Source organism: Neopelma chrysocephalum, unplaced genomic scaffold (genome assembly GCF_003984885.1).
Source record: "Neopelma chrysocephalum unplaced genomic scaffold, ASM398488v2 Primary Assembly neopelma1_45, whole genome shotgun sequence".
Taxonomy (NCBI): Eukaryota; Metazoa; Chordata; class Aves; order Passeriformes; family Pipridae; genus Neopelma; species Neopelma chrysocephalum.
Window position 1 is genome coordinate 9,196,660 of NW_020897704.1, and position 22,031 is coordinate 9,218,690.

Below are 22,031 nucleotides of genomic sequence, written 5' to 3' on the forward strand. Positions count from 1 at the left end.
TAGGTTAAGACATAGTCCCAGCAATGCATAACATTCTCTCTTCTTTTTTGCCTGATGTTTACTCTATTCAGCAGCATGTAACTTCTCTGAAACACTACACAGGAAAAGTAGATCTTTACCACAACTACAGGTCAGTTTTACTGACACTGACCATCACCACAATTGAGTCCTTCCATTGATTTTGTACTGTTTGAGTGTCTTCCTCTTGATATCCACAAACCTTATCCAGATTGATAGCTAAGTCTGATTTAATTTATCTCAGGGAGACTGTGAAATGGGAAACTCATGTATTTTCTCTAATTTTGTTTTCCCTTTTGATGGAAATATGTGATACAGATATGGAAATTGAGATTAACAGGACTATATTTTAAGTGTTTCTGGTACACAGGACTCCCATAGGACTCACATTGCTTAGCACGGAATTCAAGAGGCTATGACATGCCTTCTTCTGCTAGGACAAAACAACAGCCTTAAGTATACTCAAAAAGTTTATACATCTATGAATACAGTATCTTACCTCTCTCCATTCTTTGTTTCCAATTGCTTGTGTGTACAAAACACAGACTGTGAAAACAAAAAAAGAAGTTTGGTCATTTTCAGATTTTAACATATCCTTAAATTAAGTGAACTAATTCTGTAGTCTCTTGTACTGTTGGAATTAGTAACTAGGACAATCAGATATGTTTTCCCTCAGTTTTAAGTATGCCTAACCAGATTGGAGACAATACAGTCTAGTTGTGGAAGAAATGAGCTAATAAATGGGAGTGGTTCTAAAATGGGAGACAGCACTTATGGTTGACCCCCAGCAAAGCACTTGACAATCTTCAGCAGTAAAACTAGATAAAAGGAGGTCTTCTTTAAGTGCGGATGGTCAGGCAATTCTAGATAATCTAATGCATAATTACCCTAAAATATGCTTCCTTCAAGAGAGAAGAGTATTAAAATAAAAATAAATGAAGACTCAATTGAAAAAAGAGACAGAGGAAATAGCAGTTGAAAAAGGAAAATAAATTACTTCTCAGGTTTTCTTCCTTAATTCTGTTTCAAATTATTTATATAAAAGTATCTTGCATATACATACTTTATTTTTTTAAACTAAAACCTAATAAAAAATTGAATCAATTGAGCTTTTCACCTAAGCTGTTTTTGAAAGACCAAGCAGAACAATCCCACAGGTGTCACTCAGATCTGTATTTCCAGTACAGCATCCACTACACATTCAGTCACAGGGGACTGGTGACAGGTACAGGTCTTTTAAACACTATTATAAGTACAGATCATTTGCACTAAAGGAGCACTATAAACCTTATTTTCTACAGTCTTGATCTAGTTGCAACTAACTACCATAACCAAATTTTTACCTGAAACTCTTCTACAACCCCTTTCTAAACAATGGAAATACAGATATTTGAATGCTTTTTTCCTTGACAAATTATTTTCCTGTGCCAATCATTATTTTTTAAAAGAAGGTTAAAAATAATGCTGGTTTAGGTTGTAGCCTTGAACAATAAAGGTAGAGGTCTGGTTTTGTTCTCAATGAAGTGAGAATCATCAACAGACCAAGGCAGAAATGAAGTCAAGCTTCAAACTACATTTTCTTCTTACTTCAAAAGTATTTGGTCTGCACCAAAAAAAAATCCCCTTAGGCAGTAGCAAATAAGAGGAGGAACAGAAAAATGCCATTTCAATATTTTAGCTCACATAGAAGTTAAAAGTTAACACTTTTTTTTTTTTTTTTAAATAAGATGTCTTGTAGATGAAAAAAGCTTTTACATTAAAAAAAAAAAATTCTCTGGAGATGTCTGTCTTTCTCCATTTACTCTAAATAAACCCTTGGCAATCATGTGCTCAGCTTTGGTTACTGCTTATGGTAGACTGAACCCAAACCAAAAAGCCTATTTTCACAGCACACTCTGGAGTAGACTGCTGAAGTGTATTACATGAAGAATGAAGTGAAATGGGAAAATGTGAGAAAACAGTGAAATGGAAGCTATGAAATCAGCTACAGGAAGTTCTGAAGGTTACTGAAGTTCTGACTAACCTTTACATCTAGAATTGTAGAATCATAGAATATTCTGAGCTGGAAGGGACCCACAGAGATCAAAGTTCAACTCCTGGCCCTGCACAGGACAGTTCCAAGAGTCACACCATGTGCCCGAGAGTGTCGTCCAAATGCTTTTTGAACTCTGTCAGGCTTGGTGCTGTGACCACTTCCCTGGGGAGCCTGTTCCAGTGCCCACTCTCTGGGTGAAGAACCTTTTTCTAATATTCAACCTAAACCTCCCCTGACACAACTTTAGGCCGTTCCCTTTGGTCCTGTCACTGGTCATCACAGAGAAGAGATCAGTGTCTCCACCTCATCTTCCCCTCCTGAGGATGTTGCAGAATGCAGTGAGGTCTCCCCTTAGTCTCCTCCAGGCTGAACAGACCAAGTGACCTCAGTCACTCCTCATATGGCTTCTCCTCTAGACCCTTCACCATCTTCACAGCCCAATCTAGTAAGACCTGTGTCAAGGCAACACTGGGAGAAGAAGAAAATAAAAGAGAAAAAAAATATTCTCTGGACACACCCTTCTTGCTAACATATAGGTTCTCACAAACATTCCTTTCGCTTTCCCCAGTGGAAACATTTTTTTAAACTAATGTTACCAGTTCTGCAATAATTAATATTTTCCAATTTTCAGCAGTGGTTTCCAGGAATTCAAATGTCTTACCAACTACAAAAGCAGATAGAATTGTGAATTTTATCCATTTTGCCAAGGGCTTACATCTAAATTTTCAGTTAGAAATTTCTCATACCTATAATCCCAGTTGAGAATAAAACAGAAGAGGAAAGGCCACTATTTACAGATAATATGCACTTTCATTATTCAGATACTCGTATGGTCCAGATCTTTCTCAAACATAAGTATTTTTCACTATTGATTAGCTGCTTTATTTTTGTACTGCATCCTGCCCTGTGTATCAGTGTTAATACAGTAAACTAAGTAAAACCTGTGCTTTGCAGCAAGAACAGAAAGAATATTAAAAAATTAGAGATTTAATATTGAGGAGAAGAAAGAAACAATACAACTGTAAAATATCCACTACCATGAAATTAAAAAAAAAAAGAAATATTCTGGCACTACTTTATCTCCCCAGTTTGTGAAGCCAAATAAAAGAACAGTTGTGAGCAACAACTGTTACATCCACACTGCCCATCTCAGTTTTCGCAAACATAACAAAACATCTATCCCATTTCAAGGAAGACTTAGCTACAATAAAGTTGACCTTTTTCCCAAGCTGCCTCAATCTTTTTATGGTACTAGTTTTAGCAGGGCTCACCATTACTCTTCACTGACCAGCTTCTACACCTTCTAGGCAGAGCTTCCCTAAGGTGTTTTTGTCCCAGCTGCCACAAGATTCTTCTCATTGTCACTATGTTCCATGGGAAGGTCGCCTGGAGGAAGAGTTTTTACGCCTTCAGTCTTTCATATCAGACCCTTCTTATGATCAGACTTGGGCGTCACCGGGTTCCAGAAGGGGACATTCCATCCTGACTACAGCGCTGCCACCACAGCTACACAGGGGCTCAGTTTTGCTAACCAGAGCATGGGAAGAAAACAATTCTGCCTAACTGTCATTAGACAGAAGAAATATGCCAAAATCATTAATCTGTATCTCCTTTGCAGGTCTTATCCCTGCCTCATCAGGGAAGCACTACTTTACCTCAATTCTCTACAAGAAAGTAATAAACCCCCACACACACCATAGAGGTTTCTTTCAAAAATACTCCTAGAAAAAACACTCTCCAAAGTGGGAGAGCCGAATGGTCCAAATGCTACAATAAATCAGTATATATGACTTGTTTTGACTTCACTGAGCAGAAAGAACTGTCAGTAAGAGCCTTTAGTATTGTTTAAAATACTTCCTGGACAAGGGCTATCCAAGTCTGTCCCATCTATATCTAATATCTGTACTCTACAGTTATTTCCGTAACTTGCCTCTAGGGAGGCAAAGTGACAGATTCCTCTTGGCATGAATATTCTAGATTGCAGGAAAGTGGTCAGAATTGGAATAAATACTGAGCAGCAATTACAGTATCAAAAAAAGGCCAAGTAATGCTCCTAAGAAAACTGCAGAAATCAGAATTTCCTTTCTAATTTCAGGAGAAGGCTGTTTATGTTGATATGGAAGTCAGCTATATTTATGTGTGTCCTGCTGAGAAAAAGACCAAGAAGATAAGATGGGATTTTCACTATCAGTATGATCCTTAGATAACTGTGTGAGAGTATGAAAAGCATACTAGAATTGGCCTAAGCAAATCCAATGAGACCTCAACAAGCAGAGTGACTCTACATGGTTCTATCTCATATGAGATCTAACAGTTGCACATTCAGTGGCTCTAAAAGTGGATCTGGTGAAAGTGGCCAGATGCTGGGTTTGACATCTTTTTAGCTACAGGATGAAGTTACTGTACATACAGAGCAACCTAAGAATGGCCTTTGTTAGAGTAAAGAGACATCGAGGAAAGTTATCCTGCCTTACTTCCAACTCTAGATAAGAACAGCACGGATAAGCAATGTTACGATACTTTAAAATATTTCCATATACTCTGAATCCATTAAAAAAAATATCACTAGTTTACTTCTCAGAAATATTTTAAAGATGGACATTAAGCTTTCTCTAGGTTTTCCTACCACTTTGTTTCCTTGTGTCCCTTCCCCAGCATGGGTCACCCACCAGCCACGATCATTTGGGTTTGCTCACCTGCTCTGGCTTGGGCTGTGTACAGGCTACAGAGATGTACTGCCTTTTGCATGGAGCGTCTCTTTCCAAGAATGCATCTCCAGCAGTGTATCTTCAGAAGTGCAGCTCTGGCAATATCTTCAACAGCTGTGTCTCTAACTGCTGACCCTTTTTTACTAAAATATGTTTGAGCAGGGTGCACTGTGTGCTCCCCTGGCTGGTAGAAGTTCTGGCAGGCAACTGCTCTCACATGGTTTTCAGAGCTGACTGAAGCCAGCTGTGACAGTCACAGGGCGGTTCATGGCCTTCTCAACACAGGTCACATTGCAGTCCCCTGCTACTCAAACCCTGCAGTTTATGCCTAATACAGTTCTCTATTTGATAAGAACTTGAAGCTCTTGCCCTTAATATTTGAGCTTAAAAACTAGACACCTTATCAATTCTGTTCAAAGGCATCTTGATTCAATGTAAGAGACCTCTGAAATCAGTCAGGGCAATAGGTCACTGAGCACTCTTCAAAACAACCTATACAACAGGATCTTTTTTAGCCAACTAAAAATTTTTTGTAATACGCAAAACACTCAATTCTGCCTCTGCATGATCTCGCTACACCAGAGGCATGGTAGTGCGTATGTCTCCTCTCAAAAAAAAGAAAGTTTTATAGGTTAGAAATGTCAAAGGTAGTCCTAACTTCCTGAAGCTTTTCCCCAGGAAGTAGAAGCTTTTCTCATCAAAAGGGTATTGTGGAGTATCTCTCAATAAATTTTTGTTAAAGAATGTAAACACATACTCTCACAGAAGTACTCAAATGGAGTCACACTGTCACATGACTCAATATTCAAGTATATCCCATCAGGACATGGTTGCATGTCCAGACACTTGATAGAAGCATATGTGTCTTGGGTTATTTCCAATGCCAGTAAGCACAATAAATGGTAACCAAAGGAAGAAAAGCTCAGGCTTAAACAAAGAAAATTAACTTACAGATAATAGCAAACGGAGAGTTGTAGGGGAGACAACATGACACAAGATACCATAATCTAAGGACCAGCCTATTAACACTACGGAAGTACTTTGATTAAACACTATCAGAAAAAAGAAAGGAAATTTTTTGTGGTCTCATTTCTTTGATAGAAGTTTTAGAAAGTGTCCAGTACAGGAAGACAGTCACAGATTTTTTCATAGGCAGGAAACCTTTTGGTCACATTTCAACACAACTTATGGGGAAACCATGTGTCACTATCTTAAAAATCTGAAAACATTAATTCATAAATCATCATACCACTCTTGATCAGGAAAGGTCGTGTTTCCCACAGATGAATTAACTTAATTTCATTTGATTCTAAGGTTAGTGGACACTATGTACTAGCAGCAACAAGCACTTGTTTATTTAGAATTTTGCTTAATAGCTTTGAAAAAGACCTGGAACAACAGATACTAAAAAAAGAAAGAACAACTCAACTTTCCTACATTTATTAATTTTAAGAAACTTTAGGTTGACTGCTAAATAAGGGCCTATTTAGCTCAGGAAAGCAATATTAAATGCAGTCTTCAAAATTCCAGTTCACATAAATGATGTGTGACTTATTCAAGTGTAACTTAATTACTCTAAGTAATTGTCACACAGACAATGTGCACCTAACTGATGCTGAGGAAAATCACCCATCTAATTTTTAATCCAATTTTTTGCACATTTGCAATACATAATGAGAAGAAATGATAAAATGCTATATACTTACTTGGATCAGATTTAGAAAATGTATCTCTGTCCAAAAGATTTCTAAAAAAAAAAGACAAAAATAATCTTATGTATTAAAAATTGTGAAATATGTAAATCAAATACCAATGTATATATATTTTTAACAGTTTTAATCAAGAGTCAGCTTAGTTTTCTGCTCTCCTAATATGCAAGACTTACTCAAAGTCAGTTAGCACTAACACTTGAGTCTTCTTACATTTCATTTTATTATGCATTTTAGACTTGAGCAAAATGTGGCTCATTTACTCCAATACTATGTACTCCAATACCATGAAGTGAAAAGCAACCACAGGCACAATTATATATAAGATGAACATCAAGAACAAAAATACCTTTAAACCACAAATATCTATCAGAGATTAACTTGCTAGTTGAACCCAAAAACTTTAGACTATACTTAAAATAATGGGTATGAGATTTCAGAGCCATCAGGAAACATCTGTAAGAATCTGTCATGGATGAGAACTAAAGCAGACATGAGATACAACAAAACCAGGAATTTTCTAACTACCTACAGAATACCTAGGAATAAGTGGTAAGAATTAATTTCTTTGTTATGCAATGCAGTCCCAATATTGTAGCCACACTTCAGCCAACTGAGAATCATACACAGATAAGCAGACTTAAATTAACAGTAAGCCTAAAGAATCAGGACTGAACAGAAAACCATTCTTAGAATAGTTACTAACATTTCATCATTCAAAAAATAAAAATTTAGAATAATTAAACTTAAAAAATATCTTGACAGACTAGAAAAATATTCTGAAACCAGGATGCTATTGAACAGGGATAAGAAAGAGCTACTAAACTTAGTAAGGTAGTTAGGTATTAAACTTAACAGCAAAAATGCAGCATAGCTACATGTAGTGGATATATAGCAGTTCTGTCAAAAATGGTTCTAGACATCACAGTTGACCACAAATTGAATGCAAGTAAGGAGTTTTTTACCTTTGGGAAAAAGACAAACTGGAATACACAAACAAAAATGCCACTTAAGACTAATTGTCTGGTTTTCATAATATTGGTAAACACTCAAGTCAAGCAATAGTGTTTTGGGCACTCCAATTTCTTGCAATCTAAGACAGACATGGAACGTCTGGAGTTCAGCAAAAGCAGAAATAATCAGAAGTATTTAGACTATATCTATGAGAAAAACACTGTTACAAATTGAAACTGACCTTGATGTAGACAGAGCACATAGGAACACGTTTAATCCTAAATTGAATCTTCTGCACCCCAGGCACAGAAGTTGAACTTTATTCCATTGTTTTACCACCTTTCATTGTTAAAGGTGGCCAGATATGATGGGAAATCTCCACTGTCTTCAAGAACATGTAAGGTAGTCACAATTTCTACTAAGTTCTTTGCTTGTACCCCAGAGCAAGAGGAAGGATTAAATAACCAGTTTACATTGCTTAGAGCTTATTATCTTTAATAATTAGTAGAGCCTCTTCAAAGGTCACCATTTATTACTCTCATTCAGAACTAAATCACATTATTTTTGTGCTACTGAACAGTGCTGAAAAGTGTATTAATATTTTGTTCAATATATGTGTTCTAACTGGTCCACTCAAGACTTCAACAAGGAAAAGATACTGTATTACAAAGATAGGTATTGCCAAGTTCACATTTCAGAACAAGCAGTATGAACAAAAGATAGCTTTAAATGAACATTGGATGGATCTGTTTTATTTAATTTAGCTGAAGTAGCACTAGCATTAAAATTATTACTTGTGAAAGAACCTGAATTCTGCATGTGCTCATTCCTCAGAACTTCTCTAATCTATTCAGAAGTGTGATTTTCATACATGCAAACAATTATACTAAGAGAAACTGTATTCTACCTTAACCAAAAATGTGCAAATATAAATTAAAATATTAACAAACCCAGGAAAATCAGCAAATCCAAGTCAGTATTTGACAAAAATCACTAGAAACTGCTTTAAAGGACAGTACAGGAAGTTCTGCAATATCAGAATTACCAATCCAAAATGAAAATTGCCTCCTATGCCTCTATGTATCTACCTAGATACGCCATTCATAAATGGTAAATAGAATTGGATTATCAGAAAATGAATTGCTATAAAACATCAAAATTAGAGTTATATGAAAGAAATAGTACATTAGGTTTTGGGATAGGCCTCCCATATTCACCACTGGAATTCCAAACAATTTTAATTCCTCTGCCTAATGACTATACAGTGACCTTATAATTGGTATGTTGTGTTTGTCACCGCAAATTAAGATTAAGCCATCTTAATCATTCTTATATGAAGATAAGGCACTTTGAGTTCTTTATATATTTCCTACTCTTATTGTGTTCCTTTTTAAGTTTTTTCCCTCTGTTTTCCAATGCACATACTAACATAAAGACTGGCCTGGTACTGTAAAGCTCAGTCTATCCTGATACTTTTATTCCAGCAGTTGCAAAAAGCAGCCACCATGGGAACAGCAGAAAAACAAGGCAAGAATCTGTAATACTTCTGAGAACGTTCCTGGTCTTCAACCATTAGCTGCTATTAAGTACTTCTTGAATTAAGAACGTTTCTACATAAACAGTATCCTTGAAAGGATTGCAAGGGCAGACACACCAAAGTTTAATGTTGTAATTCAGGTCAGTAAGTGTCATCAGTTCACAGGTTTGAACTAATACAGCTTGCAACATCCTCAGTTCAACCCTTCACACATTTTCCCATAAATAAACAATGTCTTCAGCAAAGTTTGCAGACACGCCTGATCATCCAAAACATTAACAGCCAACCAAAATAGTAACACAAGAACTTAGCAAGCTGTTGAAGCAGTGCAGCCAATTTCAAAAGGAACTTAAAAGATCAGTGCCAACGGGAAAAAAACCCTAACCAATCAACCAAAAACAAAAAAACAAAACAAAACAAAAAAAACCCAAGAAAAAGTCTGATTTGTCCACTAAATCACCTAACAACTCAACAGGCTGCTCAATTTCATTTGTGCATTTTCATTTTAGGGGGATAACAGTCAAAGTGCTCCTTTAAATATGCAAAAACTGCATGGTACATAAGCACAGGACAATTTAAACTCACAAGAAATGGTAACAGCAAAATAAGAAAGAAGATCGGATATACTTCTAGACCTTTAGTAGTCTTCATACTCTTAATTTTCAATGGCACTTTCTGCACAAGCTGAGCAATAGAGTGTATTTTTTCCATTTTCCCTGAGAAAAATATCCTCTTTAGAAGTACACTGTTTTGTCTCAGGAAAGCTCATTGATTCAGAAACCAGAAATATCTGAAACTTCTTCTTTTTCCTAATCAAAGTATCAAGAGAAACAACTTGCATTTTGACTGAACATGGTGAGTACATTTTTTTTCTACATCCATTAAACCTTTAAGATAAAGAATGCAAAAAGAAAAGGAATTGCTATCAATTACAAGGGGGGGGGAAAAGACTCATGTTTTTACCTGGAGAAACACACACATCAAACACCCACAGCAAAGAAATGTACTGGAATATCTGTGCAGAAAGCATTATTCTATCAGCACAGATCCTGAAGGAATTCATTCTGCACCTGCCCATTCTGGAGTGGACCTTCCAAAATGGTTGCAACAGCATAGATGACTAAGGGGGAAAAAATTAATAGGAGCCATGGCACCTACTTGGTCTAAAGTGGAAAGCACAAGACAGATTAGAAACGCTGCGATAATTTTTTTCTGTATAATGAGAGCAATTTCCCCGGAGGGGGGAAAGAAAAAAGGTAATCAGTAAATAAGATAAAACATATTTAGCTATGCTTCACAGTCACATTGCTCATACAGTTTCATAAACGTAATAAAAATCTATCAAAGTAACAGTTTCTGTCCAGTGCTTCAGAAAGTTTTTTAGAACAGAGTGTTTCACTTGGAAGGAAACTATAATGATCATCCAGTCCAACTGCCTGACCAACTCAGGGCTGACCAAAAGCTGAAACGTGTTGTTAATGGCACTTTCCAAATGCCTCTTCAACACAGACATCGATCACATCTCTAGGAAGCCTGTTCCAGTGTTTGACCACCCTCCCAGTAAATAAATGTATCCGAATGCCAAGTGTCCTGTACTACGTTAATCTAAACAACTTTATGTATAAATCACATACTTCAAGATTCACTGATCCAGTTAGCAGTGGTAGCTCACCAGACATCATTACGGCCTATGTTACTCCGTATGATCTCATGTACTCTATGTGTTATACATATGTTGTTAGACGTACACTAGAAAGTAGCATTTACTCATCTTGTCCACATATACTTTACTTCAAATTTTACTTCATTTTAATGATCAATATCTGAATTTCCCTCTCTGTAAGTTTTTTGTTTTAATTTAACCCTTTGTTAAACCCAACTGCTAAGCAAAAGTAAATCCAATTCCCCCTTCAGAAATGACAGAAATCTCCCACAGTAATACAGAACTAAGTAGCTTAAAATCTGCTTCTCTAGTTTAAAAAAAAAAAAAAAAAAATCTGTGTTGACTGGAAAAATACTTATTTATACAGTGCTTTCAACAGCTCTGAAATCATTAATGATAAAAATGTGGTTTACTTCAAATTAATTTGTCAGAATCTCTCTGCGTGTTATGGTTTTATGTTTCTCTTCATCTTTAGATTACATCTAAGTGCATGCAAAGATTCTTAGGTTATGAAATAAAGCACTCAGCAGTCTGCAAACACAGAAGTTAGTTACCTGTGCAAAATTATTTTTTAATTTTTAGAAAATATACATAGTACTTGTCTCACACTTGTATCAATCCATGGGAAAAGAAATAGTGCCTAGTTCATTAAATAAATGCATTTCTGTTTCCCTTACTCAATAAAGGGCCATGCCCCTTTTTCAAGGAAGATCCTGAAAAAAAAAAAGAAGCATCTCCTCACTTTTTACTGTGCAGAATAGTAGCCATTGTACTACTAATTGTAACATTAACCTAGTAACTGCCCCTTAGTTCTAACTGATATTACTGAACTTGCCAGGGTCAGTCCTAGGTAAGATGACACGTGATCCAAAGAGACCTTCACTTGAGTGAAGAACCCACTTGACTTCCTGCAGAGTAATTTCACAAACAACTTTCAGCTGTAGTGCCAGCTTAAGTAGTCACCCTTCCCCAGCTATTTATTCTCTGCTTTTGTATTCTGTCAGAGCACAAAGCGAGCTATTAGCCTCTAGATCTCTAGATTCAAAACATCCTGGACCTAAAAGTAGATCAGACAATTTCTCAGAATTTTACCTTCTTGTCAAAATAACCAGTTCTCTTAGAATAGGCGCACAGGTGAGAAAACAGTGGCCCTACTGACTAAGAGGCAATTAGGATGACCTCTGCCTTTCTGTTCAGATTGTCTCCATTCTTTGGGGCACTAGAAGTACCAGAAAGAAAACAAACATATCTCTGATATACAACCTTAAGAAAACATTCGCAATACCTCTTCATAACCTTTGGAGAAGTAATTCACTCTTCTTGTTCAAAGAAGACAAAGAAATGATTTTCAGCCTCCCACTAACTTTCACTGTCAAGTTAAACATATATTGATTCAGAAGCCATAAGGGAAAAAAGAAAGGGAGAAGCAATAAGAAGGGTTAGACTAGCAGTTCCTCCACAAGTTTTATGACAACCCACAGAAAGCTTTCTCTGGCTAGACGTATGCAAACAATTTTAGGATGAAATCTCAACTGATGACTACTCCCTATGTTTAAAAAAAAAACAAACAAAACAACAACAAAAGAATTACCAAGTTTATTTAGTTTAACATAGCAACAGTTTTGCAGGAATTCTATTGAAACAGACAGGAAGTAGTGGATTATGAAAATACACTTTAGCAGATGAAGCAGACCTGAACACAGTCTTGAACTATTCCTGTTTAAATAATAAAAATCCATTTAGGAATATCACGAAGTGGTGGAACTCTGCTTCAGCAGCAACCAAATTATTATTTGAAACCAAGAGAATGAACCATCCATATTTATGTTGCTAAGCCTTGGCAGGTAAACAGTCTCTGGCTCTGAGCTACTGGTGATGTATCCTGGGGGATAGCCTTAAGGACTGCCAGTGTCAAAACAGCTATTCAATCTAATGTCAACTCACCAGTCCTTTCCAGTTACTTTCATCCAGACCATCCAAATCCATAGATATGCTGCTTCATTTGAGTTCAGATTTTTTTAGGAATGTATTGTTAATACAGTGTGGCATTATTGATATATATGTTGTTATACATACAGATTGGTTTTGCACAGTTTTTCTGAAACAATTCTTTAAAAGGTATACATCAAAGAAATAACTTACAAAGCAAATATATACCGTCAATGTAATATTCATCCTTTCTCTGTTATTGCAGGACTGTTGGTGGTGAGCCACTGCTCAGATGGACAGAGAAGAAAGGAAAATGATTAAAATAATGCTACCACAGAAAATCTTCATAAAAATACACTTAAAGTCACTGCACACTTGCTCGTACCTGGTCCATTTCCTGCTGCCAGGCTTCCCTTTATCCCTTCTGAAGCCTAAGACTGTTGGCTTCAGCTGTGGGAGGGTGTTACAGTAAGCCACCCATCAGTGTCCCACATCCTGTCCAGGGAGAAGCATGAAGTTTACAGTAGTGGCAGGGGCAGAGCAGATGGTCTCAGAAGGAGAATGATGCCGATGGCTTCTTTCTCCCTGCTTTGAGGACCCCCATAGGAGCTAACATGTTCTTACTTCATCCACCTGCAACTCCATTTCACATCCACATTTACTGTACACACTATACAGTATACATCTGCTTGAGACTTGCTCTTTCGGATTTGCCCAGCTCTCAGTCTTCACTTCCTTAATAATCACTGGTGACCTCTTTACCACACTGGGGTCCCCATTAGGGGGGGCATCCCAACCCCCCTCTTTTCACCCTCTGCTCCCACACCCAGCAAAATATGTCCCCCCTTGCAAGGCCTCTGCTATCACACCACGACAACAGTCTTCTGTATTATACCATTCTATGAGAGTCACAAATACATCACTACACGCAGAATAATTACTTGCTACTACTATCTGTATAAAGAAACATGGCTATACCACACAAATACACAAGGACAAGCCAAGTCAAACCAAGGAGTAGCCACCCACTTGCTAGAAAAAAATCCAAAACCAAACAAGGCTCCTTGTAGACAAAGACAAGTTTAGACAAAACCTGACTTGCACAGTTAGTGTGAAATCTGGGGCCTGTGTGAAAGATTGAAATGTTAAAGGTTAATGACTCTAACAATTAGATTTACAAAAGCAGCAGGGTGCTTTGCTGAGGCCAGGTTTGCACCCCCCATCAAAGGGGAGAAGGAGAGCTTTTGTGTGTGTGGTGGCGCAATCTCTGGTCTGCATAACAGCCCAGGTGCAGAGGGGGTGCACTCCCACCACCAGAGGACAACTACACGAACACACCTTTGTTTAGCTACAAGCTGGGTTTTGAGCCAGATAAGGGAAAAGGCCAAAGGGCCGGTAAGTAGTAGATCCTGCAGGTGGGATAATGCTTTTTATCAAGCCAATGCCCTCCTTCCTGATAAGGCTCAGCTGTAAAATTCCCCCCAGGGGAGGTATTGGGACATTCACACATAAGTCTGAAGGTATTCATCCCTTCTGATAATGCAAAACTGGCTCAACTATGTAGGCATGAAAAACAGTGGTCATGTCTTAGATGGTGTCATAAACCATCGCAGAACCAGAGTCACCCTCAGACTCATTTCTGGGGCCTTCCACCAGAGGACTGTGCATGATTCACAGCATTACATCAGACAGCATAAAACTCTCTCCCCAGGAGAGGTATCTGGACTTTCCCACCTGAACCTGAACATATATCACCCCATTGAACTTCTGGTTTCAAGCGCTTCTCCACCCCCAACAGATCAAGACTGTGCCCATCACCTCAACCAAGGGACATCAAAATTGCAATCATCAAGTATCATTGCTGGATCCACAGGTGGTGATACCTTTCTTCTCCACTATCTATTCTTTTTTCTTTCTTCATCCTCCTTTTTTTTCTTTTCCTTATATATTTTCTTAAGTGATATTTTTTATACTTTTATATAGTTATATTTCTCTAGATAATAACCAAAATGACTATATACCTCCTTTCCATTGCAACCAATTTGTTCTAAAATAAACCTGCCATATATGAATTACCTGCCACTGGTCATTCAGTGTCTTTTCACTCTAATCTGTCCCAAGGGGTCTACTAACAAGAACCTCAGTTACCCCATCTCAGGGGCGAGTTGTAACAGCCTGCCCCAACAATCCCAAGACTGAATTTACAGGGCAAAAGATCTGCCTTAAATTCTAGAAGTCACATGGCTGCATGCTTAAACTTCAAACAATATAGACACACAGGTGAAAATCAAACCATGCAGTCTATCAGAAGTGTATCTCCATGACTATTTTGAAGGACAATGTCACCCACTTATATTTTTTTCTCACAATACAGTAATTTTTCTCAGCTGAAGCAAGCTGGTTATCTAGGCAGTTCCATTTCAAAGAAAAAACATGTTAGATCAACCTTCTGTTGCCAATCATACATAACCACTTTTCATCCAACCTGGAAGCACATACACAAAGAAAGCAGGAAAATCAAAAACAGGCTTATAATCAGGATTAATTTTATATTCTGTATTTTGTACTATACAGAGTTACAAGTTAATAATTTGTTATGATTGTTATCATTTTATCTTTTTTTTAATCATTGTGTCTTTCTGTGACAGGGACTTCCAATGAACTATTAATATTTCAGAAAAAAAAGCAGAAGGTAAGTATCCTGGCTGGAGAGATATGATCTTGCCAGAAATCAATGCCCAGGACAAACAAAGATATAATTAAACATACTTTTAGGTACTGCAACCACTAGGAAGTGGCTGGTTAAAACTTTCAGACTGCCAAAGAAAAGGAAAAGCAAAAATTCTGAAGTAGTATGCTTTGTTCCTCTGTGCAAGAAACTTGAAATTAAATTATCTTAATTACTGAGAATAAGGGTTGCTTAATTCCATTCAGCTCATTCATTCATGTTAGATTTCTGTACAAATTGTGAAGCGGCATAGAACTGATCCAAAACAGGCATGGGCAATCAATTGTATTTCTGTTGAATTAACCATGATAAGAAGTTTATGGTGCCTTTATGCACATTATGCCTAGTGTGGGAATATAGTGTAGAGCTTATCCAGTGTAAACCAGAACAATAAGGACACACCGCCTGACTGAGCATAAAACCTTTCAGAGCAGTAACAAACTTTTGAATTAGCAAAGTGACCCTGTACTGTGTCAATATTTTATGACATCTTTCGGATAACCATGTCATCTCTGATACACTACTAGAAGTCATAATAGTATAAAACTCAGCTTCACTTTCCTATAGATATTAAAAAAATTGCTGTCAAGAAAATAATTCTGATTCATAACTTCTCATTCACTAAGTAAATAAACATTAATATGTAAATTAAAACTTTAGGCCTTTTTTTGAACATAAGGTTTCAGAATGGCTGTAGCTTAATCAGGTACTACAAGAAAAAAACTAGGTTGGTCCACACAGTAACCATGATGAGAAGAAATCATCATTATACAGATCATAACAAAAAATTAAAAAACTTGAGCCCAGTGAACTACACTGAACTTTAGGTTCACACACAGTAAAAACATCATGATATGCAATATCCACCATCTACTCGTGTTCTCAGCACCAAATGCACTAGTTCAGTCAACACATAGTAACTGCACTCATACTAGGGAAGATAGGAACAGAATATGAAGTTTTTCCAAGATTTAACTAGATTGAAATTGGTGAAGAACATTACCAGAGAGGGAAAACAGGATGACAGGTACATGGCCCGAAGCTTACATGAAATTCACATAGGAGCGCAAACTTACACACACAGTCGGTAAGAGAAGATTTAAGTCTAGGCACAGGCCCATAATCAGTATCCAGTGCAAACACCCCTCTAGAGGAAGAGGAATCTTTGGGCTTGAAGACAGTAGTGAAGAAAAAGAGCAGCCTATATCCTCTCTTCCACACTGACTGGAGAGAAAAGGTCTTGGTCCTTCACCACATGATAACTGTGCAAAATTATGCCAGGTTGAAACTAATAAAGATCACAAGGCAGGTGACAGTAAGATTTTCATCAGACCACAGATGTCCTTCAGGGCATGCAACAAAGGGAGCAACAGGGTATGGAAGGAGATGGCTACTAGAACAATTGATCCAGACAATAGTGGACTACTACCAACACCAGATGATCCTCTGGGATGATACATGTAAGTTTTTCTGCCATATTAGATCTGGCTCTTGAGCCAAAGACTATAGATTCCCAATAAACTACATCTTACAGAGTCAGAAAAGAATTGTGAACTTTTTCTTTGCTAGGCACTGAGTAGTAATAGCTAGAATTAAATTAATTTCTTGCCTTTCTAGCATTTGTAAAATTACAGCCAATTCAATAAGCTATGGGAATGATATGAAAAGGTTTTAGTCATAACAAAATCCCAGAAAGAATATCACCTGATATTCAAAAATTTCCTGGATTTTACAATTTTGATAGACAATTTTTCATCCCATGAGATACGCATTTCCTAAAGGCTGCCTGATGTTCCCCTGAAGCTAAACCAGGCTGGCTTGCAGAATAAGAAGTAGTGCAATTCCATCTGCATAGTACTGAACCTGGCTACTTTGATAACATTGGCAGCATGAGCATGCAGGGCAGATTAACTCGGGAAGCGCTGACGGACCACACAGAATTAAAAGCTAAGTGAATAGAAGCTCTACCCTTATGAATAAGACACACAGAAAGAAGAAGACATGAAAGAACATTGTCCAGAGTCCCAAGTTTATTTTGTGGCACAAACAGCCTGCAGTGCTTCATCGACCACCAAGTTCCACCACCTGTACAAACTAGAAGAACTTCCCCCATCTCCTATAATGACAACAAGCAAAAAAAAAAAAAAAAAAGAAGAAGAAAAATCTAAGAAGAAATAATAGTTATCAGCTAATAATTGCTGATGTTAATTTGTGACCAAATTGGTTCTACAGCTCTTTGGGTATCAAGGAAAAGAAATGTCGTGACCCAAACTGTTATAAAAGCATTTCTTTCCAGGTATTTAGGAATACACAACTGCTAATTATTAAAGAATTTTCAGCATTCTCTGAACTTTGCAGTTTGCTCTTGCAGTCTTTCACAATTTAATTTAACACTACATTTCACAAGCTTTAGCCAATGAATGTGTTTACAGATGAATCACAAACATGTGCTAATCAGTAATCTCTGCCCCAGTGTCATTCTTTTTACACTCCATTTTTAAGCACAATTTTGTAATCAAAAGCTGTCATCCAGCACATAGAGAAGGAAGGAATCACCATGGAAATTCCCATCCTCCTACCCTTGACATCAAGACATATCAGGGAGACCCTATTTTTTAAACAAGAAAAAAAAAGGCAGTTTTAACAAAACAGATTTATTTTGATGATATCTACAGAGAAATTAACAGTGTAAACTATACACTGAAATTAGTTACAAGTAAAGTCAGAATTGATTGACTACGTCCATTTCTTTGTAACTATCTGATGGATTCTCAAATCACTGTAAAACACTGCAGGTATATAAAAAGAATACCTGGAATGAAAGGTACACTCAGAATACGGGGACTAGATCAAAATCAGCGTAAGAGTTCTGACATCTGTAAGTGTGACAGGTTATTTGAAGAACCTAAAAATAACACTAAAGGTCCTGGATTGCTTTTATACATAGCAACACACCTTTCACTGGACCAGGGTTGGCACCCATGAACTTTGCAGAGACAAGCAGTAAGTACATCAGGCTGTTCATATGACAGTCTAGTGACTGTTTCACTATTAGAAATTCAATCTTACTCTATTTCTCATTGCTTCAGCCTTCTTTTGAAACGCACCCTTGGGAAAACATCAAATCATACTTTATTTACTAAGAGAAGGAGTGGTCTGACAATTTAAGTTTAGAGCGCTGCTGTTCTGTCCTAGTAGAAGTACTGCTAACAGCAGCAACTCTCGGACAGCTACATTAGAAAATGATGCAACGGACTGTAGCGGAAACTTTGTCTCATTTCCCAGCAGGAAACAACAGTTCAAATTTTCCGCTAGAAGCTGCCAATTCTGCTGGTGAAAGGAAGCGCCGCTCTGCAATTACTAGGGAATACTTAAGAAGTTACGAATGTGAACGAAGATACAAATATAAAAGCCCAGAGATAAAATTATTTTTAGACCTCTAATAGGAAATTCTCTGCGCTCTGTGGGAGAAAGCACGATTTCTGAAATACGGATAAACAAATGTCGAGGAACAAACCCGCGTACACTAGATTTGGCGCTACGGGGTGGCATTTTCGTAATTTCTCGGCACCAGCGTTACGATAAAATGTGACGAAGCAACAGAACACGCCCGCTTCCGTAACAGTTTTGCAAGAGCGTCTCGAAGAACTTACGACAGGATTTCTCCGGACGGGAGTTCTCCGTCCCCACCGCAGCACTTGGGACAGCTCCAGAAGTTAAAATATCTGCCAGAGAACGCGCCCTGCGTACTCCTCCCCGCCACTCCCGCTCCCCCGTGCCGGCAGCGGCGCGGGCGGGATGCGGGGCGGCAGCAGCTGCTGCCCGTCTCGGCAGAGCCCGCAACCGCTGCAGGAGCGGGCGCTTCGCCCCGGGGTCCGCCAGCAGGTCCCTGCGGCGGGCACGCCCGGTGAGGGACAGCGGGCTGCAGCGGGCTGGCAGCCGGCCCCGGGCAGCTCCCAGGCTCTGCCCGAGGCTGCGCTGACAGCTCGGCAGGGCAAGAGGGAAAGCGCCTAGCACAGCGCCGGGCGTGCGGAGGGCGTCCCACGCTGCCCCTTCTCCTCCGCGCTCCGCTAACACCGCCGGGGCGAGGGGCGCCCTGCCCGGCGCACCGCGGGCATCTGCCCGCCCGCCCGTCCGCCCCCTCCGAAGCCGCGGGGCGAGCGAGCCGCCGCCGTACCTGCAGGACACGGAGAGCTCCACCTTGGTGGCCGGGATGCTGGAGCTGAGCACGTTAAAATCCCCCACGGACGCCATCCTCGGCAGCCCACCGCTCCCGCCCGGCTTCTGCTGCCCCGCCGGCTTCTCCAGCCCGAACATGGGGCAGCGCGGCGCGGGCGGGAAGGAGGGACGGAGGGAAGAGGCGGCGCCAAGCGGCCTCCACAGCGCGGCGCCGCCGCCCGCGTCGCGGAGCCCCGTGAGCGCGGAGCCCCGGCCCGCACCGCCCCGCACCGCCCCGCACCCGCGGGCTGCGGCCGCCGGCGGGAGCGGCGGAGCGGGAGTGGGGCGGTGACGTCACCGCGAGCGGGAGCCGCGCGTGACCGCGCCGGGCGCGGGGAGCCCGACGGCCGAAGCTTGGGCACGGACCGGAGCCCCCCGGGGGAGAAACCGGCACCAAAGGGTGCGGGGCGGGGAAGGACTCCCGTGGAGGCAGAGCCAGGGGAGGTGTGCCGAGCGATTTCGCTTCTGCGCCTCCCCCGTCTCTTCCCCTTTGGCCCCTGTATGGAAACTCCCGTCCCGTCCCGTCCCGTTCCGCCGGCTGTCCGGGGAATCCCCTCCTCCTGCGTTTGTGAGTGAGCGGGTCCGCACGCGGGATGCAGCGGCTGCGGACAGTGCGGACGGGCCGCGCCCCGGCCGGTGACGTCCCGAACTTCAGCGCCCTTCGGCGAGGCGGGTTAATTCTCCCGAGGCCGGGACGGCAAACGCGCCCAGGCAGGAACGCGCGGGGATTTTGCGGGGACCGACGGCGGGACACGGACGGGGCTGCAGGGCGGGCCCTGCGCCCCCAGGGGGCGCGATCCAGCGGCCCCGCGGGGCGGGGCGGGGCGATGCTCCGCCGGGAGTCACCGGGAAAGGGAAACACCTCCGTGCTGATGGCCCTCGGAAAGCCAACAGCCGCTACAGTTGCAAAGACTGGAGGAAAAGAGGTGGGTTTGCCTTGGTTACTTTGTGCATTGACACATGAAAAACGGGAATTTCACTCTGTCGCACGTGTGTAGGCCCTTTCCTTTTTTTTCAAGACCACCAGTTCAATTGCCCTGAATCTGTTCATAATGATTGACAACAATCGCAACAGCTCCATCATCTTATATGTCATGTATTTAATTTGCATCCATTAGAATGGCATCAGAGAATCAACGAGGTTGGAAAAGACCTCTGAGATCAAGTCCAACCTTTGACCCAACACCACCTCATCTACTAGACCATGGCACTAAGCCCCACATCCAGTCTCAAACACCTCCAGGGATGGTGACTCCACCATGTGCCTGGGCAGCCCGTTCCAATGCCCAAATCTCAGTAGCCCCCAATATTCATTTTTCATCATAGTAGTTTGGAGAGAGATGGAAGCTCTGCCATCCCCATGCTACAGGTGGGAAGGTAAGGCACAGGCAAATTAAATGCCATATCTGTAGTCATACAACATGTAGGACAGGTCAAAGATCATACAGTATAACCCCAAATCATGTACTGAAGTCCTCTACTCCTCTATCTGTTAATAGTTTTACGTGTAGAAATAAAGAGGTTTAGTGTGTTTATTTGTAAAAGACAAATGTGACTCCAAAGGCACAAACATTATCCGAATACATTCATTTTGAATTTAATTTCTAGATTTTTGTTGCTATAATTCAAGTTCAATGCATGATCTCAGATAGTACAACAAAATAATGATGGTGAGAGAATCCAAATGTTGACACCTGGTTAGCTCCTAGCCAAGGGAAGGAGCAGCAGTGGGAATTCAGAAGACAGTAATGTGTTTTTAAGTACAGGATAGATACTCCCTGTGTGCAGCACGAATCTGAAACAAAGCTCCAGTGGCAGAAACTCAAGGAAGAGATCACTGATATTTTTATTCAGAAACTTCTGACCACACCCCACTTCTAATCTTCTGGCTCTTTGTTGTCAGGAATTTATCACCTGAATCTCTTTTCTTTATTTTCCTTCTCTTGTCCAGTTGCTAAACAGAGAGCAATTTCTCATCAGGTATTTCCTCTTAAACCAGTCTGTCTGAAGTTTTCAGTACAGCCAAGAAACAACATACCTTCACAAATATTCTAGGTGTGTCTTCAGGGAGCCAAACCGGTAAGCCTACAGCTGAAATTGCTAAAAAACGCCAAAAAAACCCCAAACAAACAAACAAACAAACAAACCACAAAACAAAACAAAACAAACAAACAAACAAAAAAAAAAACCACAAAAAAACCAAAGACTAATTTAGTTCATTATTATCTTTGTCCATACAATAGTGTGAAGGAATGGATGAAGGACCTCTGGTGTCTTGAGAAGCTAATGCCAAGTACAAATAAGCTACAAAAAACCTAAAGAACAATTATTAAGAAAAAATTTAAACTCTTTTTTTCAGCATTATAATACAGTTCCTCCCACTTTTATAATCTGCTATGAGAATCTGAACATGATCAGTGGATCCCAAAGTGCATGGCATGAATAAAGTGAAAGGCATGAAGAGTTACTATAGTAAGTATAGTACATCACTATATATAACTGTTATAATACTATAGGTGTGAGTAACTTAAA

At 39.9% G+C, this 22,031-nt stretch overlaps 1 protein-coding gene across 2 annotated transcripts in view; it reads right to left on the reverse strand.

Annotated features, from left to right (window-relative positions):
- CPNE8 (copine 8) overlaps positions 1-19,722 on the reverse strand; it is a 109,275-nt gene extending 89,553 nt beyond the window's left edge. For both annotated transcript variants that reach the window (XM_027679287.1, XM_027679286.1), the window contains exons 1-3: positions 19,459-19,722; positions 6,468-6,508; positions 518-564 (exon numbers count right to left, since the gene is read on the reverse strand). In XM_027679287.1, coding sequence (XP_027535088.1) covers positions 518-564; positions 6,468-6,508; positions 19,459-19,598 — 228 coding nt within the window. In that variant the 5' untranslated portion in view covers positions 19,599-19,722. The remainder of the gene's footprint in view (positions 1-517; positions 565-6,467; positions 6,509-19,458) is intronic.
- Positions 19,723-22,031: the final 2,309 nt, after the last annotated feature.